The 15,802-nt window shown below is 45.4% G+C and overlaps 1 protein-coding gene and 1 pseudogene across 2 annotated transcripts in view; one reads left to right on the top strand and one right to left on the bottom strand.

The window, feature by feature from the left end:
- AK7 (adenylate kinase 7) overlaps positions 1-15,802 on the bottom strand; it is a 100,600-nt gene that overhangs the window by 66,727 nt on the left and 18,071 nt on the right. For both annotated transcript variants that reach the window (XM_007987770.3, XM_007987771.3), the window contains exon 5: positions 4,031-4,141. In XM_007987770.3, the coding sequence (XP_007985961.1) occupies positions 4,031-4,141 (111 nt within the window). The remainder of the gene's footprint in view (positions 1-4,030; positions 4,142-15,802) is intronic.
- LOC103229886 (phosphatidylethanolamine-binding protein 1 pseudogene) lies at positions 1,594-2,246 on the top strand (annotated as a pseudogene).

The following is a 15,802-nucleotide window of genomic DNA, read 5'->3' as shown; positions in this document are numbered from 1 at the left end:
TCTGTTGCCTACAAGAAACACACTTTACCTGTAAAGACACACATAGACTGAAAATAAAGGGATGGAAAAAGATATTCCATGCCAATGGAAACCAAAAAAGAGCAGGAGTCGCTATACTTATATCAGACAAAACAGTTTTCAAGACAAACTATGGCCGGGCACGGTGGCTCACGCCTGTAATCCCAGCACTTTGGGAGGCCGAGGCGGGTGGATCACCTGAGGTTAGGAGTTCAAGACCAGCCTGGCCAACATGGTGAAACCCTGTCTCTACTAAAAATACAAAAATTAGCCAGGCGTGGCAGCAGGTGCCTGTAATCCAGTTACTCAGGAGGCTAAGGCAGCAGAGTCACTTGAACTGGGTAGGCAGAGGTTGCAGTGAGCAGAGATCACACCACTGCACTTTAGCCTGGGCGACAGAGTGAGACTGTCTTAAAAAAAAAAAAAAAATATTCAATGCAACTCATTAAAAGAGGAAAGCAACTTTGGTATCAGGCAATTCAGGACTATTTTAGCAACTTGTATAATTATTAGGGTCTCCTCTTTGCCTCAAAATACTGAATAGAAGTCCACCTTTTGTGTATGTAATCTTGTATATGAATGTGCTGACTGAGGATGTGATAGCAGTAGATAAACACTTGACAACCAGCCTCTGGGGTGCATAGACTGTGTCTGCTTTATTGAAGGCTGTGAGGACAGCTCGTCATCACAGTGCCTGGTCCGTAACCAGATCTAACTGGACATTTGTTAATGAATGTGTTAAATGATGATTTCCAAGGGTCTATCTCCCAGATGAAGACATTAGCATCACTGATCAAAAAGGATCATTGGGATGACCAAATTGGCTGAATCAATCTTATTAATGGTGTAGAAAAGAGTGATTAAGAAAGTTGGGGACAAAAAGAATAGATTTTGACAATGAAATCTTGATTTTACTATTTAAATGACAAGTGTAAGGTTTTGTAATAAAAAAGATATTAAGTTGATCATACTTCTCATTTTAGACTGTTATTCACTTAAATCAGCTTTATATGTGTGAGAATACATTTTCAACCTGTAAATTAAACATAAATGATCAAGAAATCGTGGATTCTAATAAAATAATAGTTATGGAATTTAGAACTGGAATAAATTTAAATCCAATCTAGCCCCTTTACTTAGTGTACGCTCAAAAGTGTAATAACTAGGCTAAGGTCATATGGTTATAGGGAGAAAAAGGGCTAGAATTCCTAATTTCCTGTTGTTTCTTTAAATGTTTTATGCTCACAGTGTTTTATTGGTAAAGTGCTTTTTATAGAAGTTCCTATTGTAATATTCTCTGAGACCACTAGGTGTCATCTTAGAACTATTATTAGAGTTCACTTAGCGCTGGTTTTCCACTAATGGGAACAATGTAATGGCACTTTCAGAGGGTTTGGGGTTTTCTCCAAGTTAAATGAGGATGATAGTACCTACCTCACAGAATTTTGGGAATCATATGTGAGACTCTTGAAGATGACATGAGATACCATGAGTAAAACACTGAGAACTCATGAGCTACCATGAGTAAAACACAGATGACATGAGATACAATGAGTAAAACACTGAGAACACTGAAGTACGCCCTCCGTAATTATTCAGCTGGCGGTGACTCCCGTGTCGCCGCTGCCGGGGGTGGACCTCAGCCAGCGGTCCGGGCCCTGTAGCCTTCAGCAAGTGGACGAGCAGCCGCAGCACCCGCTGCATGTCACCTGCACGGGGCGGCGGTGGACGAGCGGGGCACAGTGCCGACCCCACCCAGGTGAAGAACAGACCCACCAGCATTTCGTGGGTTGTTCTTGATTCAGGGAAACTCTACACCTGGGTCTTGACAGGCCCGGATGCTCCCAGCAGGAAGGATCCCCAATACAGGGAATGGCATCATTTCCTGGTGGTCCACCTGAAAGGCAGTGACATCAGCAGCGGCACAGTCCTCTCCAGATTATGTGGGCTCGGGGCCTCCAGGGGGCACAGGCCGCTGAAGTGTGACGAGCCCATCCTCAGCAACCGATCCGGAGACCACCGTGGCAAATTCAAGGTGTCGTCCCTCCGTAAAGAGTACGCGCTCGGGACGGCACGTGTTACCAGGCCGAGTGGGACGACTATGTGCTCAAACTGTACCAGCAGCTGTCTGGGAAGTAGGGGGTGGTAGCTCGGGGACCTGAACCGTCCCGGAGGCCCCCAGCTGTGTTCTCCAGGTCAGTGGTGCATGGTCAATAGCTTTCTCCTCTTCCTGCTCCCCTTTGGACAGACAAGACGCGAGCACTGAGATGGTGGCTCAGGGCGACTTTTCCCGCTGCCTGGCCTTTATCATTCTAGTCACTCACTCTGGTTTGTGTTTTGATCAAATTTGAACTTCGTTTTGGGGGATATTTTGGTATATGATGGGGTCATCAAATTGTTAATATGAAAATAGCAACCCAGAATTTAAAGAAAAAATTTGGCAGAAATAGACCAGGTCTACAGTAATAGAGTGAAGCATCAAAGAATCTTTAAGGGAGGTTAAAAACAAAACAAAAAGCATTGGTCGCCTCTGCCTTTGTGATCCTGAGACCAGAACTGTACACAGTGTGTTTTTATGGCACCGTCGCTAGACAACCAGAGGCTGGCACTGAGGCTCAGCCCCAACACGGGCCTCTCAGATGCCTTGATAGGCGTCAGTATCACCCTGGTTTCTTTAGAGAGCCATCCCGGAAAGAGGAGTCGGAAGAGTGGCTTTGCCGTTGTTGGGGCATGGCCCTCTAGATGGGCGGCAGTGCTAGCTGACAGCTTATCTGGAATCCCTACGTCTGTGTCTGTTAAATTGATTGTTCTTCATGGAGGTAAGAAAAGCTGGTCTGGAGTTGCTGAATGTTGTGTTGATTCTGCTGTTTGCTTATAGTCGAATAAAAATAAAAACCCTGATTGAAAAATCATCATCATCATCATTTTTCAGCTGTCACTACTTACTCATTGTCAGACCTTTCCCATCATCTATTCTGAAGAAAGGCAAGAGAAATAAAATAAGTTTATAATGGACGTGTCAAAATGATGAATTTTGCTGCAACAGAAGGGACCAGGCACGGTGGCTCACTCCTGTAATCCCAACACTTTGGGAGGCCAAGGCGGACAGATCACGAGTTCAGGAGATCTGGACCATCCTGGCTAACATGGTGAAAAGCCACCTCTACTAAAAATACAAACAATTAGCCTAGTGTGGTGGCACGCGCCTGTAGTCCCAGCTACTCAGGAGGCTGAGGCAGGAGAATGATTTGAACCTGGGAGGCTGAGGTTGCAGTGAGCCGAGATCGTACCACTGCACCCCAGCCTGGGCAACAGAGTGAGACTCCATCTCAAAAAAAAAAAGCTACAGGAATGTCTTAATGACCAGTGAGTGACCAAGGATGTCTCAAGATAAATTCTATTGAATGATGGGGTTTTGGATTCCAAAGAAAAAAGCAAACCCCACAGGCTTTGGTGGCTGATGGCTCTCAGTCTGAATCTCAGCACCACACCAGGAAATGCGCTGAAGACAACAATGTGCATAGAGGATAGCCTTGTCAGAAAGAGTAGATGAGTCAAGGCTGAGATGTGCTCAGGACAGTGCTCAGTAAATCCTAGTTATGTGACCTTGGACAAATTATTTAACCTCTGGAAGCTCCCATCTCCTTATTCATAAGAGGAGGTTAATGGGCACTTTTCAGAGTTCAGAAACAAATGAGATCGATTCTGGGAACAGGGAAAATGTGGTTCCCCAGTTCCCCATTCCAACTCTGAGTTATTTGCCTCTTTTGGGCCAAACAGCTTTTCAGACACACAGGCCCCTTTGTAAGTGAGGGCTCAAGCTCAGCTGAGCGTTGATACAGGGCTTTCAACCCAGTGTGCTGGACCAGAACCTGGGCCAGGACCCCTAAGTACAGTGTGTCCTGGGATGAGCCTAAAGCTCAGACATCTGCGGGTGTAAGTCCCGGGAAGCTAAACAAAGAGATGTTTAAAGACTTCAGATGATGTCCATGTTCCACTATGCCAGACTTACCTTTCTTCCAAATTTGAGAACCATTTTTTCAGCATTTATGTGGTCCAGAAAATTAGGATGAGACTTTCTTCTTCGATAATCTTCTTCAGTGAATGGAACCTCAGAATCCTCCTATTATAAGAAAGAAAGAAAAGGTACAGACTCGGTGAATTAGAGATACGTATGACTTCTAAGACTAAAGATATGTTCCTTTAAGCTCAAATAAAGTTTTAAACTACAGTTTATTTTTTTATTTTTGAGACAGGGTCTCGCTGTGTTGCCCAGGCTAGTCTTGAACTCTTGGGCTCAAGCAATCCTCCTGCCTCGGCATTCCAAAGTACTGGGATTATAGGCAAAAGCCACCGAGTCTGGTCATACTGCTTATTTTATTTTATTTTATTTTTATTTTTATTTTTATTTTATTTGAGATGGAGTCTTGCTTTGTTGCCCAGGCTGGAGTGCAGTGGCTCACTGCAACCTCCACCTCCCAGGTTCAAGTGATTCTCCTGCCTCAGCCTCCCGAGTAGCTGAGATTACAGGTGCCTGCCACCACACCTGGCTAATTTTTGTTTTTTTGAGACACAGTCTTGCTCTGTCACCCAGGCTGGAGTGCAGTGGCACAATCTTGGCTCACTGCAAGCTCTGCCTTCTGGGTTCACGCCATTCTCCTGCCTCAGCTTCCCAAGTAGCTGGGACTACAGGCGCCTGCCACCACGCCTGGCTAATTTTTTGTATTTTTAGTAGAGACAGGGTTTCACTGGGTTAGCCAGGATGGTCTCAATCTCCTGCCCTTGTGATCCACCTGCCTCGTCCTCCCAAAGTGCTGGCATTACAGGTGTGAGCCACCACACCCAACCATACCACTTATTTGAATAGTGATTTACTCTTCTTAAAAATGCTTTAGGAGGCCGGGCGTGGTGGCTCACGCCTGTAATCCCAGCACTTTGGGAGGCCAAGGCGGGTGGATCACCTGACATCTGGAGTTTGAGATCAGCCTGGCTAACATGACGAAACCCTGTCTCTACTAAAAATACAAAAATTAGCCAGGTGTGGTGGCCACTGCACTTCAGCCTGGGGGACAAGAACAAGACTTCCTCTCAAAAAAAAAAAAAAAAGGAAAAAAAAAAAAAAGAAAGAAAGAAAGAAAGAAAAGAAAAAGAAAAAAAAACGCTTTAGGAGACAAATTTTATAATTTAAATTCAATCTAAACAAAATTAAAAACTAAAAGTCTTTCACAAAGATGGTATCAGGTTGCCACTGAGATTCCATAAAGGTATTAATATTAAATATATATATTTTTTGCTAGAGACAGGGCCTTGCTCTCTTGCCCAGGTTGGAGTACAGTGGCCTGATCATAGCTTACTGTAGCCTTGAAATCCTGGGTTCAAGTGATCCTCCTGCCTTAGCCTCCTGAGTAGCTGGGACTATATAGGCACGCACCATGCACCGCCATGCCCAGCTGATTTATTTTGATTTTTGTAGAAATGGAGTCTCTGATTGTTACCCAGGCTGGTCTCCACCTCCTGGCTTTAAGCAATCCTCCCTCCTTGGCCTCGCAAAAGCAAAATGGTGGGATTACAGGCATGAGCTACCTCGCCCCAGCCTGTAGTGTTATATTTTTTTAACCTAAATTGTTTTTTCTTTTTTCTCTTTGCCAAACTGGCCCTCCCCAAAATAAATAACATGTTAAAAAGAACATTGCATGTGCAGGTCGCTGGCTCAGGCTTTAAAAGCTGGTTTCACTGGCTAAGATTAAGTACACCCTGGGAATGAGGAATGAAAAATATTTCTTGACAGTTCACTGACCTGTACCTCATATTCAGTCTCTCCCCCATCCCGTGCAGTCCCGTAGAGGGATGCAACCAAAATAACCACATAAAAACCTACTGGAATCAGAAGAAAAAATGGAGAGCCATGCAACAGTGTGATTTGGTAAAAATCCTTCCAAATTCAGAGATCCTTGTTGGAGCAGGGTTTCAGGGTTTTAAAAATATAGTGTTCAATATGGAACCTTTCAATCACAACACATTGGTCTAAGTTAAATAACCCATCCAAAGTTTTGAGCCCAGAGCTTACAAGGAAACAGCTGAAGAGGCAGGAGAAACACACAATGAAAACCCTACTGAGGCTAGGTGAGGTGGCTCACGCCTGTAATCCCAGCACTTTGGGAGGCTGAGGTGGGTGGATCACTTGAGGCCAGGAGTTCAACCTGGCCTCAAGAGCCTGGACAACATGGTGAAACCCCGTCTCTACTAAAAACACATAAATTAGCTGGGCATGGTGGTGGGTGCCTGTAATCCCAGCACTTTGGGAGGCTGAGGTGGGTGAATCACTTGAGGCCAGGAGTTCAAGACCAGCCTGGACAACATGGTGTAACCCCGTCTCTACTAAAAATACATAAATTAGCTGGGCATGGTGGCGGGTGCCTGTAATCCCAGCTACTCGGGAGGCTGAGGCAGGAGAATCACTTGAACCTGGGAGGCCGAGGCTGCAGTGAGCCGAGATTGTGCAACTGCACTCCAGCCTGGGTGACACAGCAAAAATCCTTTCCAAAAAAACAAAAACAAAAACCCTACAGAGGTAGGAGTACGATTGCTCCTGAGAAAATGACTGGAGCCAAGCTGGGAAGTGGTAGGGGATGTGGTAGGTGATAGCCATTTATCAGGGTTTCTGAACCATGCTGAGGAGTTTCAATTCATTCCAATAGCAACAGAAGGCTGTGGAAGGGTTTTAAGCCTTTTTTTTAGACAAGATCTCACTCTGTTGCCCAGGGTGGGGCGCTGTGGCACAATCACAGCTCACTGCAGCCTCACCCTCCTGGGAACAGCTGAGTCCACCTAGACTCCTGAGTGGCTGGGACTACAGACGCTTGCCACCATGCCAGGCTAATCAAAAAAAATTTTTTTTTGTAGAGGCGGGCTCTCATTGTGATGCCTAGACTGGTCTCAAACTCCTGGTCTCAAGCAATCCTCCTGCCTTGGTCTCCCAAAGTGCTGGAATTACAGGCTTGAGCTACGAAGCCCAGTTGAGTTTTATGCTTTTAAAGCAGGACGGCAACATGATCTGAATTTATTTAATTTAATATTTTGACACGTATTTTAATATATCATAGCGCATATATTTGGGGTACATGTAATATTCCAATACATGTATTTCTTTCTTTTAGCCACTTGGTTTGCTATTGATTGATACATGTATTTTTAACTTGACATATCACCCTTGTACAGATTCTGGAGGTACCTGTGATATTCTGATGCATGTTTTTACTGATATGTCAGAGTTGTGAATGACATTTCAACAAGGTGGCTGAGGCAGTGCTGTGGAGGATGGACTGGAGGGCACAAAGGTAGGCCACAGCTGCACAGCCACTTGAGTAGTTCAAGAAGCTAAAGGCTGAGACTGGCTAGAAAGTTGCCATAGATACAAAGAGAACGAAATGTGTGTATGATACATTTCGGATGATGAATGAACAGAATTTACCAGTGAGTTGGCTGGTGGGAGGAGGGGAGTGAGGCTAGAGCAACTGAGACGCTAGGAAATGTCCTTGGGAAAAAGCTGGGAGAATGAGTTGTTGAGGGGAAGATCCACTTCAATTCTGTGTACATAGTAGATACCTAGTGAATACATACTGCACAATTAACTGTCCTCGTAAACAAGGTCTAGTGGCCTACACATACAGTTGCCAGGTAGAACACAGGACACCCAACTAAATTTGAATTTCAGATAAACAAATGACTAATTTTTTAGTACAAGCATGTCTTCAATATTGCACAGGGTATAGGTATGCTAAAAAATTATTCGCTGTCTATCTCAAATTCAGATCTAACTCGGTGTCCTGTATTTTCACTTGCCAGCTCAAGTCTGGAAACAGTGTAGTCAGCTTTGCCTTCAGGATGAATTGAGTCCTGGCTCCTCTGCAGCCCTGGCTCACATGGCGTGCTGGGCCAGCTTGCCTAACCCACCCTCCTGCTCCCTGTGACTGGCCCAACACCCCTCTTCGGGATTTGCCCTACCCTTTGTCCTCACGGCTGCCAGGGAAATGGTCACATTCCATGAGGTGAACCACAAGAGAACCACAGGTTGGATGGCCAATCTCTTCCCTGACATTCTGAGAATGTGACTGAGAGAAAAGGAAGATCAATCTCTCTCTGGCCAGTGGCACTGGAGCCCATAAACTCCAACCAGAGGGGGCTGCAGGTTCTGGGCTGTCATTCCTCGATTCCTGGTTGGGACAGAGATCTGTTTGCGTATGATGCACCTTTGCGACCAGTTGCTGCGCTGTGTTCCCTTTAGTCCTTAAATTTCACTTGTTACAAACACAACAAATAAAGTGTATTTTGAACCCAAACCTTTAATATGGGTTTTAGTTCCTCCCAACTGTTTGCATCCTTTGCCTTTCCAGTAAAGGGCGAGTGGTTGACCTTTCCTTTAGCAGGGGTTACAGCTGTGATCCTTTCATTGTTACATTATAAATCGATGGCGGTCAGCATTTCTGGAAATTCAGCCTGCCTTACTACTATCTTGTTATAATTACTAAGGTCATTTAGAGGCTTCCTCTTTCTAGGAGGTAGAGAACACAGTCTACAGAGCAATCTCCCCTGTCCTTTATTAGACCAATGGGCGAATCTGTTATCTTGTAACATTCTAGTACCCTGTTGGATTCTCTTTCTTTTCTTTTTTTTTTATTATTTATTTATTTTTTTATTTTTTTGAGATGGAGTCTCACTCTCTCTCCAGGCTGGAGTGCAGTGGCGTGATCCCGGCTTACTGCAACCTCCACCTCCTGGCTTCAAGCAATTTTCCTGCCTCAGCCCCCTGAGTATCTGGGATTAAAGGCATGCGCCACCACACCCAGCTAATTTTTTTGGTACTTTTAGTGAAGATGGGGTTTCGCCATGTTGGCCAGGCTAGTTGTGAACTCCTGGCCTCAGGTGATCCACCTGCCTTGGCTTCCCAACGTGCTAGGATTACAGGCATGAGCCACGGTGCCCGACCTGGATTCTCTTTTTAATTGGTCATTGTGTTTGATTGCCCACGTGGATCACTTGGGGAACTCTGTTCCTACCTGGTTATTATGTGTGACAATCAGAGCCCAACGGCCCTTGTTCTGGAATATTTGGTTGACTCAGGGTCACCTCTGGGTTATATCTCCTTATTCACACATACAGAAACAAGCACATAGCTAGACTTTAAAAATGAACAGGTTCTAAGGGAAAAACCAACCCCAATATATATTAAGATTGTCCTATTATTAAAATTAATACATTAATTATTAATTCAGTAATTAATTTAATTAAATGAATTTAACAAATTAATTTAATTAATTTATTAAATTAATTAATAATAAATTAATATTTACCCTTCATTTGTAACAAAACTGATTTTTGTGTAGTTTTTATCCATTTGGATGCTTTTGGCTACAAGCAACAGAAAACCAAACTCAAAAAGACCTACACACTGGGAAAATCATCTCCTATAAGTAGTGTTCCTGAGTAGGGTGGCTCCAGGGACCACGGGCTGGCCTGCCTCTGCTGTTTTTTTTCTTTGTTTTTCTTTTTTTCCAAAAGTTTATTTGTAAATGTACAATAGGCTCCAAGACAACACTTCATTCCAGCTACAGGTGGCAAAAGATGTGATGCAGGAATCCAGATGTTCAAATACACATGGATGGAATCAAGGGTCACCATCTCCTCAGGCACAAGGAACAGCTTACTGCTCGCCAGATTTCTTTTTCAAAATATTAATTTTTTATTTTTTGAGATGGTGTCTTGCTGTGTTGCTCAGGCTAGTCTTGAACTCCCGGGCTCAAGTGATCCTCCCCTCTTAGCCTCCCAATGTGCTGGGATTACAGGTGTGAGCCACCACGCCCAGCCAATTGCCAGATTTCTTAATTCCACCTGTGGCAAAGGGTTCCTTCCCCATGGCCTTTGCTTTTAGCCCCTCAAATTTCTTCTGCTCCTCTTTTTATTTCTGCTTGAAAGCCTTATCTTTGGCCATGCTTGGTGGTTCACACCTGCAATCCCAGTACTTTGTGAGGCCAAGGCAGGTGGGTTAACTGAGCCCAGAAATTTGAGACCAGCCTGGGCAACATGGCTACAAAAACATTTAAAAAATTTGCTGGGCATGGTGGCAGGTGCCTGTAATCCCAGCTAATCAGGAGGCTAAGGCCAGAGAATCACTTGAGCCCAGGACGTGGAGGTTGCAGTGAGCTGAGCTGAGGTTGCACCGCTGCGCTCCAATTCGGGGCACACTCAAAAAAAAAGAAAAATAAAGAAAGCAAAAGAGAAAGAAAGCCTTGTCTTCTTCATCCTCCATGCATCTTCTTGGCCTGTTACTTGGGCTGTTTCAGGGACTTTTTTTTTTTTTTTTTTTTTTGAGATGGAGTCTCCCTCTGTCCCCCAGGCTGGAATGCAGTGGCATGATCTCGGCTCACTGCAAGCTCCGCCTCCCAGGTTCATGCCGTTGTCCTGCCTCAGACTCCCGAGTAGCTGGGACTATAGGCACCCACCACCATGCCTGGCTAATTTTTTTTTTTTTTTTTTTTTTTTTTTTTTGTATTTTAGTAGAGACGGGGTTTCTTTCTTTTTTTTTTTTTTTTGTGAGACGGAGTCTCGCTCTGTGGCCCAGGCTGGAGTGCAGTGGCCGATCTCAGCTCACTGCAAGCTCCACCTCCCGGGTTCACGCCGTTCTCCTGCCTCAGCCTCCCGAGTAGCTGGGACTACAGGCGCCCGCCACCTCGCCCGGCTAGTTTTTTGTATTTTTTAGTAGAGACGGGGTTTCACGGTTTCACTGTGTTAGCCAGGATGGTCTCGATCTCCTGACCTCGTGATCCACCCGTTTCGGCCTCCCAAAGTGCTGGGATTACAGGCTTGAGCCACCGCGCCCGGCCAGAGACGGGGTTTCACCGTGTTAGCCAGGATGGTCTCGACCTCCTGACCTCATGATCCGCCTGCCTCGGCCTCCCAAAGTGCTGGGATTACAGGTGTGAGCCACTGCCCCTGGCCGTTTTAGGGACTTTTTCTTGCCACCTTTGTGGCTGGACATGGCGCCTACCACACCTTCCCCAGACCCTGCCACTGGAAACTGGCTCTGCTTTTCTGATGCCTTCTGAGCTCTGCCTCCTGTATGTGGCCTTCCTTTTCAGGATCATAGCAAGACTAGTAGCAGCAGTCTAAGCTTCACATCCTGACATGACAATATCCACAGAGAAAGAAAGCCCGTGTCTTCCTTGAAGTCTCTCCTAATCAGGGATGAGCCCTTCCTGGGAGTCTCCTGGCCATCTTTCCTCTGTGCCAGAGACTAAACCAGACTGATTTCCTGGACGCAGTTAGACTACATATTCTGGGCTCCTCAGCTATGGGCTGAGTTTTAGTCAAAGAAATTTGCAGAAGTGATGAGCATCTCTTCCAAGCCTGGTTCGTAAAGCTTCCCATGCGTAATTTTTTGTGTTTCTCCCCCCTCCACAGGCCTGATGCAGGTGTGCATGACAGCCCCAGAGGTCATTCTGGAAGGTGTTGGAACCATCCAACAGAAGGAGCCTGGATCTTGAATTAGAGTTGGGAGAAGACTGACTTGATCATCAGGAACACCTGTTTTACATTTTACCTGAGCAAGCTATACACTTCCTCCATGTGTAAGCCACCCTACATTTTGGGGGGTAGGATTGTTACATCCCACATCCCAAAATTGGATTGCATGCCCACCCCTTAGCCAATCATCGGCAAGAAGAATGGGACCATCATGGCTAGTTTGCATCCATCAGGATTTTCCCGTGGAGTGTGGACAGAGTCTCCCTTCTCTGGATCTCATGGGCAGTGTGGACACTTGAACTTAACAAGTCATGGCTCTGCTGGCAAGGAAGACAGTGGGGTGGCTTCATGACAGGAAGCCAGCAGCATCTACAACAATCTAATATTCACTTTTCTGAGTTACATTATGGAGGCGCGGCTTTTCACAAACTCAACTGATTTCAATTAAGTGTAATGTATTAGTCAGGATCCTTGTGGGAAAGAAACAGCATATTCAACGTTGGGTAATTTCAGGAGAGTTTAATAACAGGACTATTTACGAAGATGTGGGCAGGGTGTCGGGAAACCGCATCACCTGGAGCCGGGAACAGGGTGCTCTGTACTACTCCTAAATCCAAACGTGTTGAGTGGGCAGGCGACGATTAGAGCCCAGGGACAGAGGGTTGCCCAGCAGGCGCAGTGGCTTGAGTTCAGAGACTCAGGCTACCCACAGCAACTCTGAAGAAGGGAGCTAGAGGAATATGTGATCTGACCTCATTCTTCTCGATTCCGCCATTCTCCCACCGGTGAGCCCCACTGGCCAAACCCAGGTGGGAGCAGAGGAGAAGGTTGCTTGCTGATCTAGACTACAAGTTTGGAGCAGGGTGGAGAAGAGCAGAGAGTAGCTCTGGAGGGGCAGATGAGAAACACCCGACAGACAGAATCACTTTGGTGATGCTCGCCTTCTCACAGCGTGGCTGGTGGGGGCCCTTTTCGTCCGCTCAGGCCTACTCAGGACATCTCCGAAAAGATCTTGGCTCTGTAGCATCAGCAATAGGTTCCAGCCTGTCCCAGTTTTCACTGGCCCAAGACACAGAATCAACTCCCTACCAATTCCAGAGTCCTGGAGTTCCTTCTACTGGAAAACAGATAATACAATTTGTGTATTGGGGGTGCTCAGAAGGGCTGCTGGTGGGACATTTTTCATAGTGACAGAGCTTATCTTTTATACGGTCATCAGCTGACAAATATTTTTTTCCAACCTATTATGTTAGTGACTCTTTCTTTACTTAGAACTGGTTTCCTTGGCTGTTAAGACTTCCTGTGTAGCTGGGGTGGTGGCTCACGCCTATAATTCCAGTACTTTGGGAGGCTGAAGTGCACAGATCACCTGAGGTCGGGAGTTTGGACCAGCCTAGCCAACATGGCGAAACCCCATCTCTACTTAAAATACAAAAAATTAGCCAGGAATGGTGGCATGCGCCTGTAATCCCAGCTACTTGGGAGGCTGAGGCAGGAGAATCACTTGAACCTGGGAGGTGGAGGCTGCAGTGAACCAAGATCATGCCACTGTACTTTAGCCTGGGTGACATAGCAAGACTATCTCAAAAAAGAAAAAAAGGTACTGCAAGGACAAGGAAGACCTAAGAAAGTACCAGGAGTCAGGGCCTGGCGCAGTGGCTCACGTCTGTAACCCCAGCACTTTGGGAGGCAAAGGCGGGTGGATCACCTGAGGTCAGGAGTTGGAGACCAGCCTGACCAACATGGTGAAAACCCATCTCTACTAAAAATACAACAATTAGCTGGACGTGGTGGTGGGTGCCTGTAGTCCCAGGTACTTGGGAGGCTGAGGCAAGAGAATTGCTTGACACCGGGAGGCAGAGGTTGCAGTGAGCTGAGATCGCGCCATTGTACTCCAGCCTGAACGACAGAGTAAGACTTCATCTCAAAAAATAAATAAACAAATAAAAATTAAAAAGAAAGAAAGAAAGTACCAGGAGTCCTTGCAGCTCACCTTTCTTCTTCCCATCCCAAGTCTGTCTTATAGGGATTACAATTTAGAGTCCATGATTAGAACTCTTTTCAAAAGCCAACCCTGGTAAATCTGGTAGAGGAAACCTTTCTTTGGAGGTCTCTGTTTTATAGACTTCGTCTCTAAAAACAAAACAACAAAATAAAACAAAAAAGACTTCCTGTGACGATGACAACGAGGCAGAAGCAGAGAAAAGCAGAGAGGAAAGTGGGAGATTTTACCGAGCTCCTCATGGCTCCCCGTCCTTGACGCCCAGTGGCATCTCTGACTGTGGATTTTGTAAGATATTGTTTATGCTTTCTAACACGTCTTCTTTCTGATTAAGAAAGCTGGATTCTGTTGCTTGCAAGCAAAAGTCTTACTCAGCTTACTCTGACTTCAAACGGATGCCACATCTTCTGCCACGCCCCCTTCGATTAGACTTGTTGGGGATAAACTTGTTTGTTTTGCATAACCGGTTCTGTTATATCTATACCCCCACTGACTTCCTCATCCTCCTGGATTATTTTGAAGCAAATCTTAAACACAAATATTATTTATTACTTCATTAACCCTATCGCAGCTAGATTTGTCAATTAAAATAATATTTAGCAGTATCTGGTCTTGTTTGAGGAATCCTCCATAAATTCTATAATTTTTCCTTTTTTTTTTTTGAGACAGGGCCTCTCTCTGTCACCCAGGCTGGAGCACTGTGGTGCGATCTCTGCTCACTGCAACCTCTGCCTCCCATGTTCAAGCAGTTCTTCCATCTCAGCCTCCTGAGTAGCTGGGACTACAGGTGTGCACCACCACGCCCAGCTACCCAGCTCATTTTTGTATTTTTTGGTAGACATGGGGTTTCACCATGTTGACCAGGCTGCTGTTGAACTCCTGACCTCAAGTGATCTGCCTGCCTTGGTCTTCCAAAGTGTTGGGATTATAGGCGTGAGCCACTGTGCTGGGCCTAATTTTTCTTTAAAAAAATTAAAGTTTTTGCTTTTTAATTTTAGTTATGTAATCCAACTGGAATTGACTTTGTGTGTGTCATGAGGTAGAGAACTTTGGAAAGTGATGAAAGTGTTCTGTATCCTAATTGTTGTGGTGGTTGCACAACTGTATGCAGTTGTTGAAACTCAGGACTATAAAAGGTTAACTTCACTGTATACAATACAGTAAATTTATTTATTTATTTGAGGCAGGGTCTCACTTAGTCACCCAGGCTGTAGTGCAGTGGCGTGATCTCAGCTCACTGCAGGCTCGACCTCCCCCAGCTTAAGCAATCCTGCCACCTCAGCCTCCTGAGTAGCTGAAACTACAGGTTCGCCACCATACCTGGTTAATTTTTGCAATGTTTGTAGAGATGTGGTTTCACCCTGTTACCCAGGCTGGTCTTGAACTCTTGAGCTCAAGCAGTCCTCCTGCCTCGGCCTCCCAAAGTGTTGGGATTATAGGTGTGCACCACTACACCTGGCCTAGTACATTGATTACACCTTCATAAATCTTTTAAAACCATCATTTGTCATTGGGGAAATGCAAACTAAAACCACAGTGAGAGGATGAGTGCATGCCACAGGACAGGAGCTAACACAGGAGCCACTGCCCCATGTTTTCTTTGTGGAACCATCTCTTTCCCATTCTCAGTCCATTCAGTGTAGGGGGCTTACTAGAGCGTGAAGTCTACTCAGGGCAGAAAATAAACCATAAAAGAAAGAGAGAGAGTCAGTGAGTGTTGAGGACATTGTCGAATCCTCTGCGCCCGGCTGTTCCCGAAGTCCGCTATTGAACTTATTCATTATTTTGCTTACTTTGGTTGGGACAATCAGGACACTAGCACAGCGGTCAGCCAGTCCATTGACTCGTAATTGTTTTATGGTGGACACCTAGCTGGACGCTCTGAGGAAAGGGATTATAACAGGAATAAAATGACCATGACCTGCTCCTTGAGGTGATGGCATCCAAAGTAGGTGAGTAAACTTTACAAGGAAAGAGCATGAAACCTGTGGTCCCTGCCCTCAAGGGGTTCTCAGTCCACCAGGGGAGAGACAATTAAACAAATACATAGCATTTGATGCAATAAGTGTGATGAATCCCTAAATATCTCCTTGTTATATATAATATATTCTATTGACCATATCATGCACTTTTTCACATTTAACATTTCTGAAATTAGAATATATCTGGGATCAATGGTTTATCATTGTAGTCAGTCGGGAAGCACTGGCAATGTTGCTGCCAGTGACTGTGACCTTGAACACACCGTTGCTATTGTTATCA

Source organism: Chlorocebus sabaeus, chromosome 24 (genome assembly GCF_047675955.1).
Source record: "Chlorocebus sabaeus isolate Y175 chromosome 24, mChlSab1.0.hap1, whole genome shotgun sequence".
In the NCBI taxonomy this organism is placed as follows: Eukaryota; Metazoa; Chordata; class Mammalia; order Primates; family Cercopithecidae; genus Chlorocebus; species Chlorocebus sabaeus.
The sequence above is the reverse complement of the archived record's forward strand: the minus strand, read 5'-3'. Positions and strand labels throughout refer to the sequence as shown.